The following is a 22,970-nucleotide window of genomic DNA, read 5'->3' as shown; positions in this document are numbered from 1 at the left end:
CATAAGCTCTTGACAGATCTAGGTAGGCCAAAGCCAGTGTTCCACGTCACTTGACCTTCCTCATGATAGAATGAAGCAAAAATATATTATCCCTACATCCAGCTAAGGAATGAAGCCGCACTACCTGGGATTTATCTGCATCGCCTGCCCGAGACTGCGTGCCATAATCCTGGAACTTAAGAGAGCCACAGTTACTCCAGCCGTGTACTCGCGCTTGGTTGAATTCAAAGCACTGGAAAAGCAAGCATTTAAAAAATAAATCTGATGTTTTTGTTTTATTAAAAGTAGTATTTTAAAGATTAAGTAGCTACACTTGTATTAAAGTCCAAGTTGTCTAAAATGAAATAATTATTTAGTAGCCAATGTGCGAGTGAGGAAATATTGTTTCTTTCGGAATTTCTCGCAAAGCTACACAAGGGCTGTTTGCTCTAACCGTCCTCAGTTTAGCAGTGTAATACTAGAGAGAAAGCAGCTAGTCATCACCACCCACAGCCGCCTCTTGGGCTACTCTTTTACCAACGAATAGTGGGATTGTCCGCCACAATATAACGCTCCCATGACTGAAAGGGAGAACATGTCAGGTGTGACGGTCACCCGAACTCAAAACCCTAACATTACGAGTCGAGCGCTCCTAACCACCTGCTCGCTGGGCCTATGGAAATAAATAAGTTTCACACTGCCAAGAAGGTTTGGATAGTCTGATTATACTACACTGTATAATCTAACATATTATTCTGTCACCTAACGTTATTTATACAAGGCTGAATTTTATAAATTAATTTTGTCTAGATATTATAAACAATAATTAATTAATAAAAGTGTTTGTTTCAGTGTTTATTTTGTGATGTACAGGGTGTTTGGAAAGTCTCTGTGCAGTTTGGTAATGATATTTTATTCAATCTATTTCAAGCCAGCAACTGATAGCGGTGTTTAGAAACAAAATAAGAAGGATCCAGACCTGTATTGATGACAACGGTGGTTACTTTCAACATTGTTTATAATTGTCATTCATATTTACCTCCTGTATTCTATATTGAAACATGTTTATTAATAAATATATAAGTACACAGTGACTTTCTGAACACCCTGTATAAATCGATGGTTTTACTGTCCTTTGTTATTAAGCTCAAAGCTATACAATAGGCCAGCGGTGATCTGTCTACCACAGGTATCGAAACCCGGTTTTTAGCTATACAAATCTGTAAACATACCATTGTGCCACTGAGTGGTTGGTTTGTATAAGGGATTATTACACGAAAGTGGAAAATACTATTAATCTGCTCTAGGTGAAGACGTTTATTATATTATAGCTACCTAGTAGTTAAATGACAGATTGGGATTATTTGAAGAGAGTTATTTGTGTTTCAAACACAGTATTTTTAAATCGTTTGAGAAAGTATATAATTAAATATATTTTTACATTACCCGTCATCAATGAACTTTGTCCTCTCCTGCATTCAAGTTTTAGCGCGTCGTCCTTGATGAAAATAACTCTCTGAATGTCTACGTGAGCTAGAAGGTATAATTTTGAAAACAATGGCTATTGCTCACGCTAAATTAAAAAAGAACGTGAAGAAAACAGATATTCACTTCTCACGTACACCTGTGTTATAATAATATATCAGCAAGATATAACAGCAACTTTGTCAAGACAATAACAGCTTTGCTTAACTTACTTATGTAAGAATTTGTATTTCTAACCGAGTTCGAACTCCGTTTCTTTTGTCGTATTTTATTTTTATATTTTGTTCCTGAAAATCTCGATTTATTTATTTCAATTTCGCAGTAAGCTAATCGAGAGCTGTCTGCGCTAGTCATCCCTAATTTTGAAGTGATAAAGTATAGAGAGGGCGACTAATACCACCCACCGCTAAATCTTGGGATACTCTTTACCAACGAATAGTGAGATTGACTGTGACATAATGACGCCACCAGCTAGGAGAGTAAGCATGTTTTGTGACGGGACCGAACATAAGACCCACAAATTGTGAGTTGAGTGGTCCAGGCCTGAATGTTTATGAGAGAAAAGCGTAATTTAAAATCTTAAGATATTACTGAAGTTAAACGTATAATACTTGCATCTAACATCCTATGATATAATCGATTTGTTTTTAGAATTTTAAAACATTTATTTCCAAAACTATTGGTAAATATGAATTTTCATGATTTATGCTTGTCATATCTCCTCACAATAATGTTAATTATATCAAAGGGAGAGTGATACTTACTATGATTACAAATAGCTCAAAACGGCCGAGACACAATTTGTTACTAATTGCCTGTTGAAATATCCTTAACAAATATCACGTACATTTATGAATTGATATGACTAATATGTTTAATATTCAATGAGAAAAAAATATGTTTTTCTTCTTGTTGTTTCAGTTCGAGATAACAACTACTTTATTACTAACTCAATTTAAATATAAATCAATTCTATGTGTTTTGCGGCAGTACACGATGTCATTGCTTAGTCTCAGTAACAACTAGTAATTTAAAATTTAAAAAAATCAATATTCTGGTGTGAATTATATTATCGTTACCCCTCGTGATTAGATTGTTTTTTTACAGAACTATGGCGTTCTTATAGAAAGCCTATGTACAAGATAAACCAGGAATTACCAGCCTGTGATAGATGAGCATTAGATTTCTGTGACATGTAGAATACTCAGTGTTTTATACGCTATACAGCCGGTGTCTTTAGGAAGCCAATCCTTGTATTAAGTATGAAGTGAAGGCGTTAACATTAAATTTTATTACACACATTCACAGAGTATACTGACTTACAGTCAGCGAGAAAATGTCACAAAACAAGTATTAAAAACATTCCGTAAATGTAAAATGATGTAGGGATAGCAGTGTCAAAAAGAATGTAGAAATAGATATAGTGATGATACATCTATGCGTAGATCATCCCTACATGGCTTTCAATATTAGAACGTAATGTGACGTTTATCTAAGTCAAGCCTAGTGGAGTGTATCTGAAAGTGTATGTAGGTGAAACAGCGATATTCGAATATATTTTAAGAGCACTAGCTGAAAGTACCCATAAGTTTTTATAAAGGACAAGAAAGATAATGTTCCTGTTCTTCTTTTCTTTCGTTATAAATCCCTGATGTTTTAATTAGATGCTAAGTGTATTCCTTGCTTTATGGAAAGTTATAATCGACTCATTAAGTTGATTAAACACTTGTAACTTTAAATGCAATGCCAGAAACATGCAGAAAACAAAGAAAACGTACTCTGTTTCAGGGATTTCTTTAATCACCCTTTTCGGACACGCCCCCCCCCAAAAAAAAATACCCAGTATATACCGTTAGACAGTTCCCAGTTATTACACCATATTTAACAGTAATAGAACCTGCCGAATCTTAGTGATGACTGTTAACACACACACACGTAAATAATGGATCATTTTCACTGTAAGAGAATATTAGTCATTTTTTATGAACAGAACTAATAATATATCAAATACAAAACGTGTTCACACATATGCAGGTGAGTCTCATAAATTATCATTTGAATAATCTGAATGCAGCTTTAACTGACACAAGAGGAGTCCATTTGTCATAATATTGTGTTGTTAGTATGTTATCGTTGTATAATTTTAAATAGGAATTGCAAGCATTGAGTTGTTTTTGTTGAAAATAGGTCTGCAATACTCTCAACTCTCGAGGCTCCGCGGTGCCTCTAAGCCTAAATATTACAAAATATATACAGCTAAATATGCTTTTTTTAAAGATGAAATAAGAAGGGAAATAAATACGTCTAGGTTCCCCAATGGAACAGTAGTAATGTCGCAGTTGACACATCAAGTAGTGTAATGTGGCTTTGTTCTAAAAACAAACAAAAATAAATTTAGAAGCGTCAAAAAATTTAAAACATTCGTTAAAATAGTATTATCAGTTTATTTACGAGCCAACTAATGTTCAATGCTTTGTTATAATATATTTTACCATGAGTTGTAATGAATAAAAATTTAAGTTATAGCAAGTACATTTCTACAACTGGTGTACTGAATATGTCGCACACAGGTTTTTCCTGGACTTGCTGGAAGATAGATGTGTTCGTCAAATTTTACAAAGTGCTCTGAAATGTGTTCCTTTTTTTTAACCTATATACTGTTTTCAACGGAAAGATTTCAGTTCCTTCAATACGTATCTCTAGAATTACTGAAATAAAAGTTAGGGCTTTAAAAATGATCTTAAAAAATCACAATAAAATCTCTTTGTTGGACTTATTGTTTGTTTGTTTTTGAATTTCGCGCAAAACTACTCGAGAGCTATCTGCGCTAGCCGTCCCTAATTTAGCAGTGTAAGACTAGAGGGAAGACAGCTAGTTATCACCACCCACCGCCAACTCTTGGGCTACTCTTTTACCAACGAATAGTGGGATTGACCGTCACATGGAACGCCCCCCGGCTAAAAGGGCGAGCATGTTTAGCGCGACGGGGATGCGAACCCGCGACCCTCAGATTACGAGTCACATGCCTTAACCCACCTGGCCATGCTGGGCCTGTGTTGGATTTACAACATGACTAACATCATAATATTCAGTATATTGTTTTAATTCATTACTGTAATATTCATCTACAAGCTGTTAGTATATGAAGAAAAATAGCATATAAAGATATAAAACATATACAAAAGTACAATATGAATATTTTACAGTTTCTCCAAAACCTACATAATTAGTGCATTAATCAAATACGTATTGCTTCACTAACTGAAAATTGCTTGTTAAAATGTTATGAAAATCTGTTCGTTCTGTTTTATATTCTAAAATACCTTTATTTTATGAGTAAAATTAATACTTGACAGGATTTTTATGTTATTTTTTTCCATATATCATATTCTTAGAGTAGCAATGACTAAAAATGCGAAACATGTTAAATCATAATAAATAAGGTAAATTTTTCAATAGAAAACATCATATTAATGCGTTTTATCTTGTAAATTGTTGTTAATCTTCTATGTGCTGGTGCAAGTTGTCTGGTTTAACTACTTTGTAATAAATAAAAATATGGAATAATTTAAAAGTTATTGTTGAACGTCGAAAGTCGGTGAATTGTCCCCCAGTGGGACAGCGGTAAGTTTTAGGACTTCGAACTCTAAAATTAGGGGTTTGATTCCCTCGGTGGACACAGCAGATAGTGGGATGTGGCTTTCTATAAGAACACAAATACTGTCGGCGAATCGTTAAAAGACCAATAAGCCTGAAGACGACGTTCAAACAGTAACTTCTGAAGTATTGAACTGCTATATCAATCGCATTCCATAGGAACAGTTCTATCTCATTGTTCATCCCAAGTAACGAGTTGTGGTGCTGAATTAAAATATTACTGGGCAGTGGCTTATGAGAAACAAAAAATATATATCTCAAATGCTATTTTTTACACACCTAGGATTTCGGTTCGCAATAAATAAAGTAAGAGAAACGTGGAGAAAGAAGCAATTGCCAATACTTTGTTTTACAACCTGTAATACTACCTAAACTAACAAGGTCCCCCTGTCAGTGATTTGTAGAGTTTTTACACGATATTGTGATGACAAAACTTCGTTAGTTTGTTTAACAAAACGTTATGAATATATACAAGTACATTCTTAAAACATTCTTCTCAGCTTTAATATGTTTATCATTCATTATATGTATGGAACTCAGTGAATATCACTGAAACGTTTTAAACCAGAAGATTCATGTGTTATTTAGCGTATAATACATGTATTCCTGTATTGTTCATTTTAGTTTGTTAGTCCATCCTAGGCAATACATTGATACATGTATGTATTTCATACGATACTTTTTCGATTTACTATTTATTCTTCAGTTGAAAGGGCAGGATTTAAGATAACAATGTTTTTGTTTCTATCTCTAGGTATAGGGACATTCGCACGAGTATGTCTTTGCAGAGATAAAGTGACTTCCAGCTACTATGCCTTAAAGATATTAGAAATGGCTGATGTAATCAAACTGAAGCAAGTGGAACACGTAAAGAACGAAAAAGCTATTCTCCAGCAAATTAAATCTCCTTTTATTATCGACTTGTAAGTATCCACGTGTGTGTTTGTTGTTGTTTTTATTTTGTCATTCCTTATAAATAAATTACAAACAAATAAAAAGTTGGCTATTTTTCATGATTTATAAAATTATTTGTAGCATATCAAAGTACTTCGCTAAGCCTGCGGATTTACAACGTTAAAGTCAGCGGTTCGATTTCTCTCGATTGACTCAGCAGATAGCCGATGTGACTTTGCTATAAGAAAACACACAAATATATCAAAATAATGCATGTTAACTGATATATAATGTTCTGTAAGTTATACCGTTTGTTTAAATATTTATTTTTTAATATTATGTTAAGATTCAATAGCAATGTATCAAGCTAATGCTTTTTCATAACATATTATTCACACTTATCATTAAGTAGACAGGAGGGTTTGAAATTTATGGTGTGGCTGAACTCCTAGCGGTTACCATCAGTCTAAAAACATATTGTTTTCAATTTTTCAATTCGTTCGATTTATTCAAAAAATAAGTTGAGAACTCTCCATATAAAAATACGAAAATTATATAATAATAAAAAAATATATAATTTCATATTGAATAGAGAAGATCCACAATATCACACGAGTATAGATAATAAATAAATAATTATTAAACAATGGACAAATTAATTATATATTTCCTCATTACGTTCCATGTAATTTAAACTCATTTTAACATGTTTTGATACTTTAATACATATTTTTCAAACTTCTATACAGACTTTCTGTTTCCTCTCTATAAGTTACATATTTCTTAAATACTGGTTTTATATTTATATTTTATTACTAAGATTCACCTTATTTTATTTGGAATATTATTTTTCATCCTGATATAAACAGGTTTTTCTAAATATTTTCTTGATTGCTTTAGAAAGTTTTAATTTCCAATGTTCTTCAGCTATTATTTGATGTATTGGTTTTATTTTATTTTTTTAGTCTTAATATGTGCAGTGAATTTAGTCAGTGTTTCGTAAATATATAATTTACACAACGGTGGTATATTTATATAGTACGATCATGCTATAGTAATAATGATGTATATCTGACATTTTTGAAAATGTATTAAAACTTTTAAATTTGTTAACTAGGTACCTCACTAGCGGGTGACGCAACATTGTAGAATTGAATCAAATCACCTAATTTATTCTCAGATAAATAATATTTCAAATAGCAAAAAGCTTACAGTTGATATCATTAGTTTTTCTATTAACTTAATGTGTTTTTATTTTAATAAACTGTATATTACTCTTAGATTCTTACTACTTTTGCTTTTTTTGTGAAACTGAAATTAATATTTATATCATTCTTAATAGATAAATATTACCACGTATCGTTCTCATAAGATATTATTAGTTCCTTTTGAATTTCTTGATTTCATTATTAGTTTAAAATTTTTAACAATATTTTACTTTAAAATATTGTTGCCACTCAGTTCCATTTGTCTCTCTCCCTAACAAGCCCAAAAACAAGACAAGAAACGATCGTTAAGATACGAAACTAGAAAGTGACCAACCCATCAACCTGTTCATCTTTCTTCTTTTTTGTTACAGTTCGAGATAATTCAACAACTACTTTATTATTAACGTCAATTTAAACCTAAGTTGACTATATGTGTTTTGGGGAAATGCATAGTCATAATAGCTAGTAGTAATTAAAATATATATATATCACTAGTGCAACCAATGTTATCATTACCCCTTACTACAGCTAAAGTCAGGGGTTCGAATCCCCTCGGTGGGCTCAGCAGATAGCTTTATATGGCTCTGCTATAAAAAACACACACGCACACACGCACATTACCCCTTAAAGTTTAGTTTAAAGAAATATAGTGTTTCTTTAAACAACTTAAGTACAAGATGGAACAGGAATTAGCCTCCAATAATTATAACAGCTGAACACTAAATGATATAACACGTACGAAGTGATGAAGTAACAAACTAATCATAATATCAAGTATTGATACACACGTTCATAGGAGACACTAACTTTTTGTCACATGAGGAAAATCGTCACGAGAAAGTAATAAAAAACATTTTGGAAATGTAAAATAATGGAAGCATTCTTTTTTACTTTCAATATTAACATTTAATTATACTGTTGGTAATTAATATTGTTGCTAAAGACGTTCTGTTGTTCTTGAAGGGCTTGGACTACGCACGACGACAACTCACTATATATGTTATTCGAATACGTGTGTGGTGGCGAGTTGTTTACTTACCTTAGAAACACTGGCCGTTTCAGTAGCGCCACTGCAAGCTTCTATGCTGCTGAAGTAGTTGTAGCTTTGGAGTATCTGCACAAACAACAGATCGTCTATCGAGATCTTAAGCCTGAAAACCTTCTATTAGACAAGGAAGGCCATCTGAAGTTAACCGATTTTGGATTCGCCAAAATTCTCAACGACAGGTAATTTCTGTTCTTGTGGGCTTATTATATCCAGGGATAAATGTCTTTGTAGCAGATTTATCAGATTAACAAGTGAGACTTTTTTTTTGGTAACGAGCTAATCTTATCGACAGGCAAGTTCTCCTGTAGCATATTTATCTGATTGACAAGTAAATTTTGTTTAAGTAGGCTTTTCTTACCGAAGGTAAATTTCCCTGTAGCAGATTTCTCTTATTGACAAGTAGTTTTTTCTGTTGTTGATTTTTTCAGAACAGACTTTTCTTATCGAGAGGTAAATTCCCCTGTTGCAGTTTTATCTGACTATTATGTAAAATGTATTGTAGGAGGTTATCTTATTGAGAGATATATTTCTACATAGCGGATTTATCTGATCAAGTGATATGTTTCTCGTATTACTGACTCTTCCAAACTAATGAAACGCAAACACAATTTGAAAGTAACAATATTTCGATATAATATTAAACGAATGATATATTTCTCTTCAGAAAGTAAAGGTGTGTTTTTCTTACAGACCCCCAGCATTATAAAGTTGTGATACAGTCACCAAGTATAATTCCTTTTAGAACAAAAACGTATATAATGTGCGTTATAATGTTACGATCTATCCCACCATTCGTTTGTAAAAAGTAGCCCAAGAGTTGGTGGTGGGTGGTGATGGCTAGGCGCCTTCCCTCTCGTCTTACACTGCTAAATTGGGAATGACTAGCGCAAATAGCCCCCTGTAGCTTTAAGCGAAATTCAAAAACAAACAAAAAACTATACTAAAAATATTGGGAACATTAAATTATTAATATACATATATTATATTAATATATATATATATATATATACCAATTACGCAACTGACAAATGGGGACACCACACTTTGAAATACGGTTTTGTTTTATTGTTTAACCACTTGTAATTAAGCAGTATTCCAGATTTCAGCAAAAATGATCTCCCTAAGATTAATGTGTTATTAGCTGCTGAGGAAAATTTAAAATAACTGAATGAAATCAAAAACATTCATGATTCTCAAGTGAATGAGTTAAAGTAAATTTTCTCTTTTCTACTTTCAATTTCATTCCTACAACATGTAACTGGAAAATTTAAAAAATTTGCAAGTGTTGTCAGATCAGGCGAAAAATATTATTTAATAATGAATTGCTTCTGATACGGCTACAAAAGCTTCAGAATACGAGGCCTGATCAAAAAATTCTAAGACTTCTTCTGTTACAGGTGCCACTAGAGAGGTAATGGGCTTCACTGAGGTGTGTACAAAATAAAAATAGTGACCTACCCCACGAACAAGCCCTTATCTCCACACCTTATACCCGTGTTGCAAAAAACGTGTTTAAAGACAGACGTATCTTTTGCCCCTGTCGTAATAAGAGTGGACAGAAAAGAAGAGCAATGTGTTTGCATCAAGTTTTGTGTGAAAAATAGTAAAGGAGAAACAGAAATCCTCGAAATGTTAAGAACTGCTTTTGGTGATGACTGATAAAGTGAGGCTGTCGTTCATCAGTGGATAAAACGCATCCAAGATGGCCGGAAATCGGGCAAAGATGACCACGTGTTCTGGGCGACCGTCGACATTTTCCAGTGATGAAACTGTCGCTAAAGTGAAAGGCAGTTAACTAGGTCTTTTATAAAGGGGTCTTAATTCGCTCGAACGTTAGAGAAAGTTAGAAGAAACCGCAGTGAGCTGTGGGAGAATGGTCATTGGTTTCTTCACCATCACAACGCGCCTACACACACTGTTGTATCTGTGTAAGAATGTTTTGCAGAAAAATACATTCCTGTGATACCACACACCCCGTATTCTCCCGATCTTGTCCTGTGATTTTTTCATGATCCTAAAAATCAAAATTAAGTTGAAATGAAAGAGATTTGATGACATTCCAACCATCAGTAATAATGTGAAAACAGAAGTTAGTCGCATAACAGTTGAAGACTTCCAGCATTGCTTGCGATAATGGCAAGAAAGTTGGAACAAGTGTATCAACTGTGGAAGATTACTTTGAAGGATAGTATATAATACTGATGTATATACATTATTCTTAGGAATAAAAGTGAAGTCTTAGAACTTTTTGATCACACCTCGTATATGTGAGACATAAGAACAGTGAAAATATTTCATAAGTGTAAGTTAGAGACAGAAACATCTGTTCAGTTTCCAAAATAATGTGTTTATACTTAAATATCCAGCTTCGTGTTTAGTTAATTGAGATTATGAAGTTGAAAGCCATACATACATAAACTTGCGCATGTAATCATCCATATGTATACACACACACACATATGTGTATATACATATGTGCATGTGTGTGTGTGTATATGAGAAACAGATTTATACCTCACAAACTATATATTTGTGTGTGTGTGCATTGTGTGTATATATGTATAAGCCTATTTTATATATGTATATACAGATGTATATAAACAACTAAAATATAAATAAATTTCACCTTTGGTTTCGTGATTTCAATGATCACTCTTCAGGTTATAATTTTATAGAAAACCTATAACGAAAACATTCAAATACCGTTTTTCAATCAAAGGTAAACAAATTAAATTAAGTACATACATTTTTCAAAAGTACAAATACATAACATACTCCTTGTTTCAGTTAAGTATGTTAAAAATTATTAAATAATAATTATAATTAGTTACAATGTATCCAACGTACTTTCCTTTTTCTAATTAAAAACTTATTCTAATTATAGTTTTTTCTGTTATTATAGAAATATAATTTATTCCATAATCTTTCATAATTTAGTAGCTTTTAGTTGCTTTATTGCCTTTCTTGTAATTATTACTAATAATTTCTATGGTTTTAAAACACAATCTGAAAGTAACAAGAACTCAGTGTTACATTAAACCCACTTCTCTTTTGAGAGTGACACTATTTTTTTCTTGCACAACTGTTTTCACTCATAATGTCTAATAATTTTGGAATATTTATTAGTTGAATGATAAAATATAAATTTATATGTGATATATATATCATATATATATGAAAAGAAACATCTTACACTATTTATTGTTAATTGTTATATATTATAATTTATCTCGAACGAATATTCGATTTATTATGTTACCTACGTTAGATATTACGATTTCAAGTAATCGGAAATTTTAATTCAGATGTTAATTCAATGTCGATATGTGTGAAATGATATTTAACAACAAGATTAATACACGGAATATACCAACAACAATACAATTTATAATAACGATTTTTACAAATGATTATTTATATAAGAAACTAACCAACATTACTGAGGCTTCTATCTTGTATGGAACTAAATATTTTATCGACTGTTATTAACAAACGAATTATATGTTAGCATTGGTATAGCTCGCATAGCGGGTAAGCTAACTCTCCCTACTCACACGTAGGTTTTTTTCACAAATGAAGATACGTATTGTCCTTGTAAAAATATTAATGTCTGAGGTTAATTCACTGAAGTTAATCAGTTTGTAATGTTTGAAATCTATGATCGTTTCTGGTGAAGTATTTGCACTTTCCCGATTAATAAGCGTTAATTACAATTATAGCTTCCGAAGTATATATTGTACCAACTGTAGCAAGCCAACAATAATAAACTATCTGTCCGCGTTCCGTTGCTTCCTTTTTATAAGCTTTAAGGCGAGGTCCTCGAAAGTTCAGTTGGCAACATTGTAAAACATATATTGTTGGTTCTTGCTCTCGAGAATCTTCTACAAATATACAAAATAGGCGGACTTTTGCAATACACATCTAACAATATAAGTTGCATGCATTCTTAAATATATGTTAAATTGAAACAAACATAGATATTAAAATAAATTTATAATATTAAATCCTGTACACTAATCATATGACGTATTTTTACAACCTCAATACCGTTTTCTATCAGTATTGTAGTTTATACATGAAAGATTCATTATTCGATTCATAAATAACAGAACGTTAAGAATTTTTACACAAGGAACTTTATGTTATCAGCAACGTTGTGGTAATTTTTCATGATCATTAGACTGTTCAGTTGTTTATATTTTTAGGTAAAACGTTTTGTTCATATAACAAAACACGAATAACATATTAAAGTGTTATATTAGACACATTAGTAACAAACAAAACTAAACATTAATTTTGTTTTATTCTTTTCAGAACATGGACATTGTGTGGAACACCTGAATATTTAGCACCTGAAATTATCCAGAGTAAAGGACACAACAAAGCTGTAGATTGGTGGGCTTTAGGAATTCTTGTATATGAAATGCTAGCAGGGTGAGACCACAAAGTCTGCTATTTTTTACTGTTTATCTTTGTCAATTTAATCATCTTAATGGAATGATTCGAACATACATGTGTATGCATCTCACATCTGTATTCATAAGATAGCATCTAGAAATACTGGCGCCACCTAGAACGGACGTATGGTACTACACAATCTACACATTATTCCATATTGAGTGTGACTTTAATCCCTTGCAGGTCTTCTTACACCTTTTATAACACAGTTTCCTGTGGCAAGTAATGCTGTGTAGTGATTTTAAAGGGTTGTTTTTTATAGAAATGAATATTTACAAAGAATAATTACAAAGTATATAAACTGTAAACTACTCTATAAATTCAACACAGTATTTTGTTGTGAATTTCGCGCAAAGCTACTCAAACGCTATCTGCTCTAGCCGTCCCTAATTTTGCAGTGTAAGACTAGAAGGAAAGTAGCTAGTCATTACCACCTACCGCCAATTCTTGGGCTACTCTTTTACCAACGAATAGACGAGCATGTTCGGTGCGACCGGGATTCGAACCCGCGACTCTGAGATTACGAGTCTGACGCCTTAACCCACCTGGCCATAGCGGGTCCCCACAGAGTATTAATGAAACTTAAAATTTTATAGTATCAAATTAGTCATCTGTGTACATTTTCAAATAAATTAAAGCTTATAGTAAACGTATCTGCAGGAAGCAAAATAACCATTTTATAGTACAACCGTAGGTTTGATTCAGTGAGAGAAGTCTGATCAAGAATAAATATTTATCTATATTCTACTAACATTCAATGTTAATTTTGATTTTTTTTTCCAAAACTAATTTCAATTTCAATCAATGAAGATAAGCAAACACAATAACATGAACTCAATAACACTTGTTTATTGTTTGGGCTGAAGTTTAGGGAACTTTGTTTTTGACGATATTTAAAAATATGAAATTCGCTTATTGAAGAAAACCTATCAAAATAGGAATTAAATATCTGTCTTTTCTATATAGATATCCACCTTTCTTTGATGAGAATCCATTTGCTATATATGAGAAGATCTTGGCTGGCAAGATTGAATGGCCGCGACATATTGATCCAGTTGCGAAGTAAGGAAATATTTCATTTCTCTTTGTTTGTTTGTTTATGAATTTCGCGTAAACTTACACCAAGGCTAAGTGCGCTAATCGTCCCTAATTTAGCAGTGTAAGATTAGAGAAAAGGCAGCTAGTCATCACCACCCACCCCCAACTGTTGGGCTATTCATTTGCCAACGAATAGGGCTGAAAGAGCGAGTATATTTGGTGTAATAGGGATTCAAACCCACGATCTTCTGATTACGAGTCGAGTGCCTTAACCACCTGGCCATGTTCGACCGAATACTTCTGCAGCTAGAAGTTGTTTTACTTTAATTATGACGCTGTTTGTTAGGCTTTACATACTATTCGTCACAGTTATGACAATCTGTTTTCCTTTACTTGCGAATTTAGAAGTGAAGATGGGTTTTGTATGTTTTGTGATTTAAAATGAATATTATTTGGATACCTTAGAAGTATTTTAGAGATTTGTTTATATTCTTTATTTACTTAATTTATATTTACAATTTTTTGCGTATTTATCTATAGTGTACTTCATAACTGTTAATTATACGAAAAATACGAACATCCACGCCTGTCGTAGCAGAAAATGTAAGGAATTTTTAATTACATACGTTTTTGTATGACATTCATTCTTTTACCATAGAGCAATTTTCCGATATATATTAATCTCTCCTGTTATAGGGATTTAATTAAGAAGTTCTTGGTTCAGGATCGAACAAAGAGATTAGGTTATATGAAGGTGAGACATTTAGGTATCGCATTTGATATGTTAAATCAAAAACAAATTTATAGTAAGGTTTAAAATGATGGTAATCAGTAGTGTAACAAGGTTTTCCACATAAAGTATGTGCAATTTTAAAGTGTAGAAATATTTTATAATTAATTGAAAAACACAAAAATAAATAGAAATGATCACCACCTAAAAATTTTAAAAGTAAATTCAGGTAAAACATTTAAAGTTAATTGTACCATATTTACAGGAAAGTTTTGTTCATGTTATTTGTAAGGCTTTTCATATTGTAGTAGATAGGTAGTTATCTTTTGCAGTAACATTTCAAACTAAGACATATATTTGTTACTAAAACTAATCTTTTCATGCAAACTTTTCTTAACTATTTGTATGAAGAAATAATAATCTCATGGATAATTTTCATCAACACTTTGCTGAGTTTACTTGTTTGTTTTTAATTTTAATATCTATGTTCCTAAGTATTTATTGTCACTGCTTACTATTTTAAAATTAATAAAAACAATGCATTACCTTTATGCATTATCAATGCATAATTTTTACGGTTATTTATCTTCAGGAAATTAGTGAGAGGGAGTTAAAAGACAAAACCTCCATACCTTTTCTTTGCTTTAAACAAGTTTTTAATTTTGTTTCATTTTTCTTGTTTATATTTATTTAACCCCTCCCAATGGCACAGCAGCATCCCTCCGGACTCACACCGCTAGAAACCGGTTTCGATACCCGTGGTGGGCAAAGCACTTGCAGCCCATTGTGTAGCCATATGCTTAATTCTAAAGAAATAAACATTTATTTGACTATGGTAATATATTTCAGAAACTGGTGGTATGATTGGATTTTATTACAAAGTTTCCTTTAAGCTTTTTAGTTGTCATTATTGGTTTGATATTCTTTACTTCATGTTTCATTTCAAAACATTAAAGGCAATATAAGAAAACTACGCCAATGTAAGATACCATCAAAACTAGGTTAATGCAAGGCATCAAAGAAACTAATTCTTAAAATCACTTCATTGAAAAATTCACCGCTCGTTTTTCATCATAATTTTAATATTAATTTCCTTGTCCCTTGGAAATATATTTATTAAATATTATTCGTATATACTACAAGCTAAGGAAATTCCATCTTGCAGACATTAATTGTTTGTTAATATTTACACGTTAGTTACTGACCAGTAAAGAGGCTTATGAAAAAAAATTAATTAATTAATTTATAGTGGTTTTTGACCTTTCTCACCTTTACGAACTTTTCGCAGAATGGAACTGAAGACGTTACAAGACACAGATGGTTTAAGGGAATCATCTGGGAAGATGTGATAAACAAACGACTAAAGGTAGAAATATTTAAAAATTTTGAACTTATTTTCTAATTTATTCTGTAAATAGGTTCCAAAAATATTATTGAACTAAATTTCTCAATATAACTATACAGGTACGTCATGATATAAATACGAATTTTGTTTTATAATTTGTATTTAGTATTGGAATATTGTCTTTCAGTTATAGACCCCTATTATAAATCGTAATTACTACAAGTTGTAAATCTTTATCCATTTTACTATGAGATGTCTTATCGGTGTGTAGTAAAAACATATCTAATTTTGTCCATGATATCATTTCTACAGTCTACTGTGTATAGCTAAATTAGCAACGTTTTTTTATGAACTTTAAAGTCCTGGATACATCAACAACATTTACTGGTAATTCTTTCTTTGTTTATTGTATCATCAAAAATGTTAACACTTTTTAAGTAGTTATAAAGCCCGCTAATTACACACTTGGAGCTCATTACCTTTTATGATATTAGCTAAGTAATATATCTTACATTAAAGTGCATTATTTAATTTTAACTCATTAATATCTAATCATGAACTACGTAACTTGTACAAAGCGTCATTTATCTACATTTAACAGTCTTTAAGGTGATGGCTGTTAAATCTAATCTATGGTAGCTCAGCAGTAAAGTCTAAAGGCTTTGCAAGCTCAAATTAGAGTTTCAATGCCTGGGGTGGCAGAACAGAGATAGCTTAGTGTTTAGGTTTGTGCTTCACAAATACATATATATATATATAATTTAATTTTAAAAAAGATCAACAAAATTCTGTTTTTCTCTTTGATAACTATCACCTTCCACCATTTCTATTTTCAAACGTTCTCGCATTCTTATTGTTGCTTTGAATAATTTATTTATAGCTAAAGATTTGAACTTAACTTTAGCAAGACATTTAATTTAAAATCTTGAAGTTTGCTGTTTAGTACGGTTGAATTAAAATGTCAGAAATTTATAACTTCCTTTTGTAAAAGTATTTGTTATGAGAATTTTAGATGTTAATTATTCTTAAACTTAAGTAGCTAAACTTATTTAATAGTTTAAACGGTTAAATCTTTGGAACCTTTTATTTCACTTCAGCTACACCTAGCATTAGTTTGTTTGTTCGTTTTGAACTTCGCGGAAAGCTACACGAGGGCTATCTGCGTTAGCCTTCCCTAGTTTAACAATGTAAGACTAGAGGGAAAGCAGCTAGTCTTCACCACCCACCGCGAACTCTTGGGCTACTCTTTTACATTATAACGCCTCCACGGCTGTGGGGGCATTATAATTTGACGGTCAATCCCACTATTCGTTGGTAAAAGATTAGCTCAAGAGTTGACGGTGGGTGGAGACGACTAGCTGCCTTCCCTCTAGTCTTACACTGCTAAATTAGGAACGACGAGCGCAGATAGCCTTCGTGTAGCTTTGCGCGAAATTAAAAACAAACCAAACCAACATATACTATTAGAATTAGTCTTAATAAAGATAAATACATTACTTTCAAAGTATAAATAAACTTGTAATTTCTACTTCCAATATTTCATTGCTTTATTCCAATAAGTAATTTTCACACAGTTTCTTGCATGATTTATTGATAGCTACATGTATTATCTAAAATAAATTGACAGTCTGTATTTACCTTCTAATGGTATAACCAAAAAAAATGGTTGATTACAAATAATTAATGAATACTCCATTATGTGACTATAACATTTGGAACACGGCTTTCTTTTAACTTTCTACTTTTTTATATATTTGATGTAAATACTAGGCCTACATCATCATGTTTTTAATAACATAAAATTAATCGAGCTGTGTGTGCCTTCCACAGCCTCCTATTATTCCAAGTGTTAGTCACAGTGGGGATACTCGCTATTTTGATCGGTTTCCAGACAAGAAATGGAAAAATACTAAGACAAAACTAGAAGAGGAGGAGCTGGAGTATTTCAAAGACTTTTAATCTCTTCCTGGAACTAAGAGCACATGGTTCGTCTGTGATCACTTCAGGAGTTTGTCATTAACACACTGAAGACATTTTACCCTCCTCACAAAAATCGATTACATTTAAATTTGTTTTGAAGAATTGCTACAATCAATTAGAAGAAAAACAAAAAGGGTAGAACCATTATTAAGAAGGCAGTTGTTGATCACGAACGTAATTAAATGACATGGTTCACATAACTCATATATCTTTTAAAGTTTCATATAAAATGTGGCTATCATTTTCCATTTCTTTTTCATTGGTCAAGTAATTGGTTAAAAAAATAGAAAGGCATAAAACTAAATGCTTTATTGAAATCATACACAAATACCTTAGCTCTATACAACGTAATAAGTAGGCAGCAAGTATTTCAAAATGAAAAGGTAACCAAAAAATGTATAAGTTTTTAAAAACTCAAATGCTTAAGGAGTATAGAGAAATTAAGGTAACAATTACATGCAGTATATTACAGAACACATTTGTGGAATATTTTAATGGAATAAATTTATCACTGAATGACGGCTTTGTTGTTTATTAATAATAATTTTATGTCTTGCTATTTTGTTGTTAGAATTTGTTGTAATAAGTTTGTGTACCATTTCACTTCGATGCAAGTATTGTTCTATTTAGTTTCATATTCTTCCTAACTCAAAGACTTAATAGCACACGTTAAAAATGATGACGTTCATGTACAAATGAGACAATGTCTCGATAAATGAAAAAGTAGAAAAACAAAAGGATTTTAAGAAAATTATTCGATACAGCCCTAGATAATTCTTCAGAGATGGAGCAATCAGGTTGTGAAAGTAAGTATAATAAATACTAAGATTATATTGCGAAATTTTATTATGGGCAGCAACTTCGTGGGTTATAAAGGTTAATACATGTCAGTGTTTCAAGTAACTCTCATTTTTCATCTTCGAGTCTATAAGAGCAGGAACAAGATTAAGACTGTATGTAATTAGCATGCGGTCCTCGGAAAGAGCTGGTGAGTTGTTTTGTTTTTCAGTCCTCGTTTATGTCGGTGTTTATTCAGTAGACAGAAACAAACGTTGTTGGCTTTCTTTTCAAGATCTCTGTCAAAGAAGATTCATGAACGATATAACTTTATAACTGAAGTTATCAGTGTTTGATTCCCTCTAATGAACAAGTACTAACAAACACAAGGGACGAAATCCTCTCCATCTTTCTTTGAGAAGTGGAGAAGGTGTTTATTTTAATTTGTTGAACGGTGTGTTAGGCAACTTGACCTATTCGATACAGAAAATTCTGCAATAATAAAGTATTATAAATAATTTAAACTCCAAATTAGTTTAACTGAAAATTTAAGATAAAATATTGAATTTCAATTTATTTAAAATAAAAAAGACAATTGGAATCTTAAGGTTACAAGTAAGTCATTTTTGTGAACTTGGAGGTATCATCTTCATCAGTAAGAAGTACATTAACTGATGAAGTGTACCTTTTGTGTTCTTCTAATTGTTAGTTTATTTATACCATGCATTTGTAATTCTTTGCCTATCTTTTATGTCAGTATTCAGACAGGCACCTTTATGTTATTCAATTTTATGTTGTCGAGAACATTAAAGAAATCGCACAGTCAACTTGATTACATTAAATATTTCACAGATCCATATTAAAAGTAACTTTTGGTAAGCATTTTGGTCATTGATTTCACAAACATTGTATAACTTTTTAACGTTTATATTTCTGGCATTTGGAAATCATTTTTAATTTTTTAAATATCTGTAAATCATTGAAACTCGTTGCATTTTTTTTCTCGATTACTGGAGGAGGGTCTGTAGTTTTCAGAACATTACTTCTTTCATTATTAGTTGTTTGCGTGTTCTTTACTAATCGGTTATTTGGTGGAATAGGTGGGAAATTTCAAACCCTTAGTATCTTATTTCTCAAAGTATGCGGTGATGCGTCACCTCCATGTACATTTTCAGAGTTCAAATCTTAAGCAGATACCTTAGTATTTTTCAAATTATTGTCTGGTATTTCATTTCATTTTTACATATATTTAAACTTGAATTATATTTTTTCAACTGTGAACCATGGATTCTTCATTTATTACTCACATTTAATTATTTTCCATTTTTCAAAGTATTTGCTTCATTATCATAACTGTTGAGCTTTACCACAAGCTCCGGGTATATACATTTATCTAACACTTGTATATGTTTTGTTATTTATTATAATTTATCTCGAACGAGTTTCAGATTTATTATGTTATATATTAGAATTCAAATATTCTGAAATTTTAATTTGAAATTAGAAGTTAACTGAATGTCGATATATATCAAATTTGTAATATTTGCCAACAAAATTAATACACACAATTATCCTTCTTAGCATAAATACACTTTATAATAATAATACAGTTTATAATTATGGTTATTATAAACAATTATTGCAAATAATTATTCACATGCAAAACTTTTACAATTAATATTAAGTCTTCTATCTGGTCTGGAACTGAACAATTTATCGACTGTTCACAATTAACGAATTAATTCTATGTTGATATCAGTACAGTTCACTTAAGGAATAAGTTACCTCTTTTCGCACGTAAGTTTTCACAAACGAAGATACATAATTTTCTCGTAAAAATATTAACGCCTGAAGTTAAATGGTTTGTAACGTTCGGAATCTATAAACGTTCCCGGTCAAGTATCTGCACTTTCGAGATTAATAAGCGTTAATCACAATTATAGCTTTGGGAGCTTATAGTATACGAACTGCAGCAAACAAACAATATTAAACTGTCTCTCCGCGTTGCGTTGGTTACCTTTTATAAGCTTTAAGGCGAGGTTCTCAAAAGTTCAGTTGGCAATAATATAAAATTATATTGTTGATTCTTGCGCTAGAGAATCTTATACAAATTTAGAGAAGAGACGGGACTTTCGCAATATACATTTAATGATATAACTCATATGCATTTCTAAATATGCAGTAGAACCCCTCTAAAGCAGCCACCTTCAAGACTGAGACAAACTAGCCTGATTAGAGGGGTTCCACTGTACATAATTAGGGATTATGTAAACAAAAAGAAGGACTGTGATTGAATGACCTCTTGAATCCGAGGGGTGGCGCTTAAAGGGGTTTCACTGTATATTAAACCGAAAGAAACACAGATGTTAAAAAAATTATATGTGTTACAGTTTAAAACCCAAATTATTTTACTACAAAAACACTAATGTCGTTAACTACTTTAATAGAATAAAATGATCATCAATAACAAAAGAAGGAACCAACTGCTATGTCCCCCAGGAGATCCTACTTACCACAGATCCAGACTTGAAGACAGAAAACGGATGTTACCCGAAACGTCAAAATATATCAGCCATCGTTACCACAGTCTCTCTCTGTCCATAAATAAACTTTAAAATATATCACAGATACACAGCTTAAACCATCTATAAAATATTAAAATATTGATAAAACTTATTTTCATTCATAGTAAATTAATTTGAATAAAGTGTACGCATATATTATTTGTATGTGTCATTTGGCCCGACATGGCCTAGTGTGTTAAAGCGTTCGACTCGTAATCCGAGAGTTGCGGGTTCGAAACCCGGTCGCACCAAACATTCTCACCTTTTCAGCCGTGGGAACGTTATAATGTTACGGTCAATCCCACTATTCGTTGGTAAAAGAGTAGCCCAAGAGTTGGCGGTGGGTGGTGATGACTAGCTGTCTTCCCTCCAGTCTTACATTGCTAAATTAGGGACGGCTATTAAAGATAGCCCTCGAGTAGCTTTGGGCGAAATTCAAAAAACAAACAATGTATCATTTATTTAACAAAGCTAGGAAGTTGAACGACGTTTCGAGTTACTTACCTGCTACATCATCAAAGAGTAAACACGTGTCCCGAAATATCGGAGAAATTGGAGAATTCAATTTGCACCGTTCTTTACACATTTTCCATTATTCTACACCATGTACTGGCATAGTGGTTATAATGAAGATATATTTTTATATCTTTAATTTGTCTAACTTCATGCAAATGAAATGAAAATATATTTCCTTAAGTCAAATACAGTTTTACTTATCGTATACATTACAAAATTTTTCCTTACATATATAGAACAGGTGATATAGAAAGGTAATAGCATTTTAATAAATACGATGTACGTATGATAAAATAGTGGGGATACTGTCATAAATACGAAACCCTGTGGCATGGGAGACATTTAATACCTACCATTCAACACGGTAAAGTCTAAACGGTGTAGAGTCAAAGGATACAAAATTTTACACAACACCTTGTGTAATTCACCAATTTTATTGTCCACAATGGAAACAGAAAAACACGTGAAGCAGAATGTTAGAGATAGCAATGAGTTCCAAAATTAGGCCCGGATTAATATAAAGTGAAGGCTGTGGTTATGAATGAGAATCCTTCAACCATCCAATATGAAAAAGAATGATTGTTTCTCCTGGTACCATAAAAAGATATTAAACAAGGACTTGAATTTGAAAAATCGTTTTCGTAAGATTAATAACTAAAAAAGTGTAATTACAGAAGTTTCATCCCTCCAAGTGTCCCAGTGTAACTCCAATAGACTTCTGGGCTTTAAGTTCTTCTAAATGTGGTTTTAAAAGCCAGTGTGAGTGTTCTGTAAGAAGTCTTTAGAAAGTTTGTCAACTTAGTAGTCAATAAATGGCCTAACCTTCCTTCACAGAATCTTGTTACAATGAAAATGTAGGTGTTATGCAATATTAATTAATTGTGAAAATTGGGGTAATAGAAAACCTTGAACGTATCTTATAAACTATATCTTATTCAAAAACCACATAGTTTATACTCAAGGTATTTTGAGCATATAATCCAGAACGTTTTATGAGTAGATGTGACCTGGTATCTTCATTTATTTGAATTGTTTTATGTATGAAATAAACGTATTATATAATCGAACAAAACTGCCCAAATTTTTATTAGCTTTTATCATAAGTTCACCTTGAAGATTACTTTAAATGACCACATAGTTCAATGCGATTACACCTTTCATATAATGTACTTCCAGTTTACTTTCGTAAGTAAGCATATAATAGTCGTTGCTCAACGATAACTTGTTGTTTCTCAGAGATGTGTTTTCTTTTAAAAAAATCTGACTTAAGACAAAGTGTTTAACAATAAGC

General features: G+C 31.9%; 1 protein-coding gene across 4 annotated transcripts in view; it reads left to right on the top strand.

Annotated features, from left to right (window-relative positions):
- The window catches only part of LOC143225823 (cAMP-dependent protein kinase catalytic subunit 3-like), a 61,253-nt gene extending 39,934 nt beyond the window's left edge, over nucleotides 1-21,319 (top strand). The window contains exons 2-8 of one of the 4 annotated variants that reach the window (XM_076455889.1): nucleotides 5,876-6,044; nucleotides 8,187-8,450; nucleotides 12,586-12,705; nucleotides 13,696-13,791; nucleotides 14,464-14,521; nucleotides 15,786-15,863; nucleotides 21,047-21,319. In XM_076455889.1, the coding sequence (XP_076312004.1) occupies nucleotides 5,876-6,044; nucleotides 8,187-8,450; nucleotides 12,586-12,705; nucleotides 13,696-13,791; nucleotides 14,464-14,521; nucleotides 15,786-15,863; nucleotides 21,047-21,214 (953 nt within the window). In that variant the 3' untranslated portion in view covers nucleotides 21,215-21,319. Of the gene's footprint in view, nucleotides 1-5,875; nucleotides 6,045-8,186; nucleotides 8,451-12,585; nucleotides 12,706-13,695; nucleotides 13,792-14,463; nucleotides 14,522-15,785; nucleotides 15,864-17,672; nucleotides 18,339-21,046 lie in introns of those variants that run through there. The other 3 variants (XM_076455898.1, XM_076455915.1, XM_076455905.1) reach the window with 3 other exon arrangements.
- Nucleotides 21,320-22,970: the final 1,651 nt, after the last annotated feature.

The sequence above is a fragment of the Tachypleus tridentatus genome, chromosome 1 (assembly GCF_004210375.1).
Source record: "Tachypleus tridentatus isolate NWPU-2018 chromosome 1, ASM421037v1, whole genome shotgun sequence".
In the NCBI taxonomy this organism is placed as follows: domain Eukaryota; kingdom Metazoa; phylum Arthropoda; class Merostomata; order Xiphosura; family Limulidae; genus Tachypleus; species Tachypleus tridentatus.
Note: the sequence above shows the minus strand (reverse complement) of the source record. Positions and strands in the feature narration are given on the sequence as shown.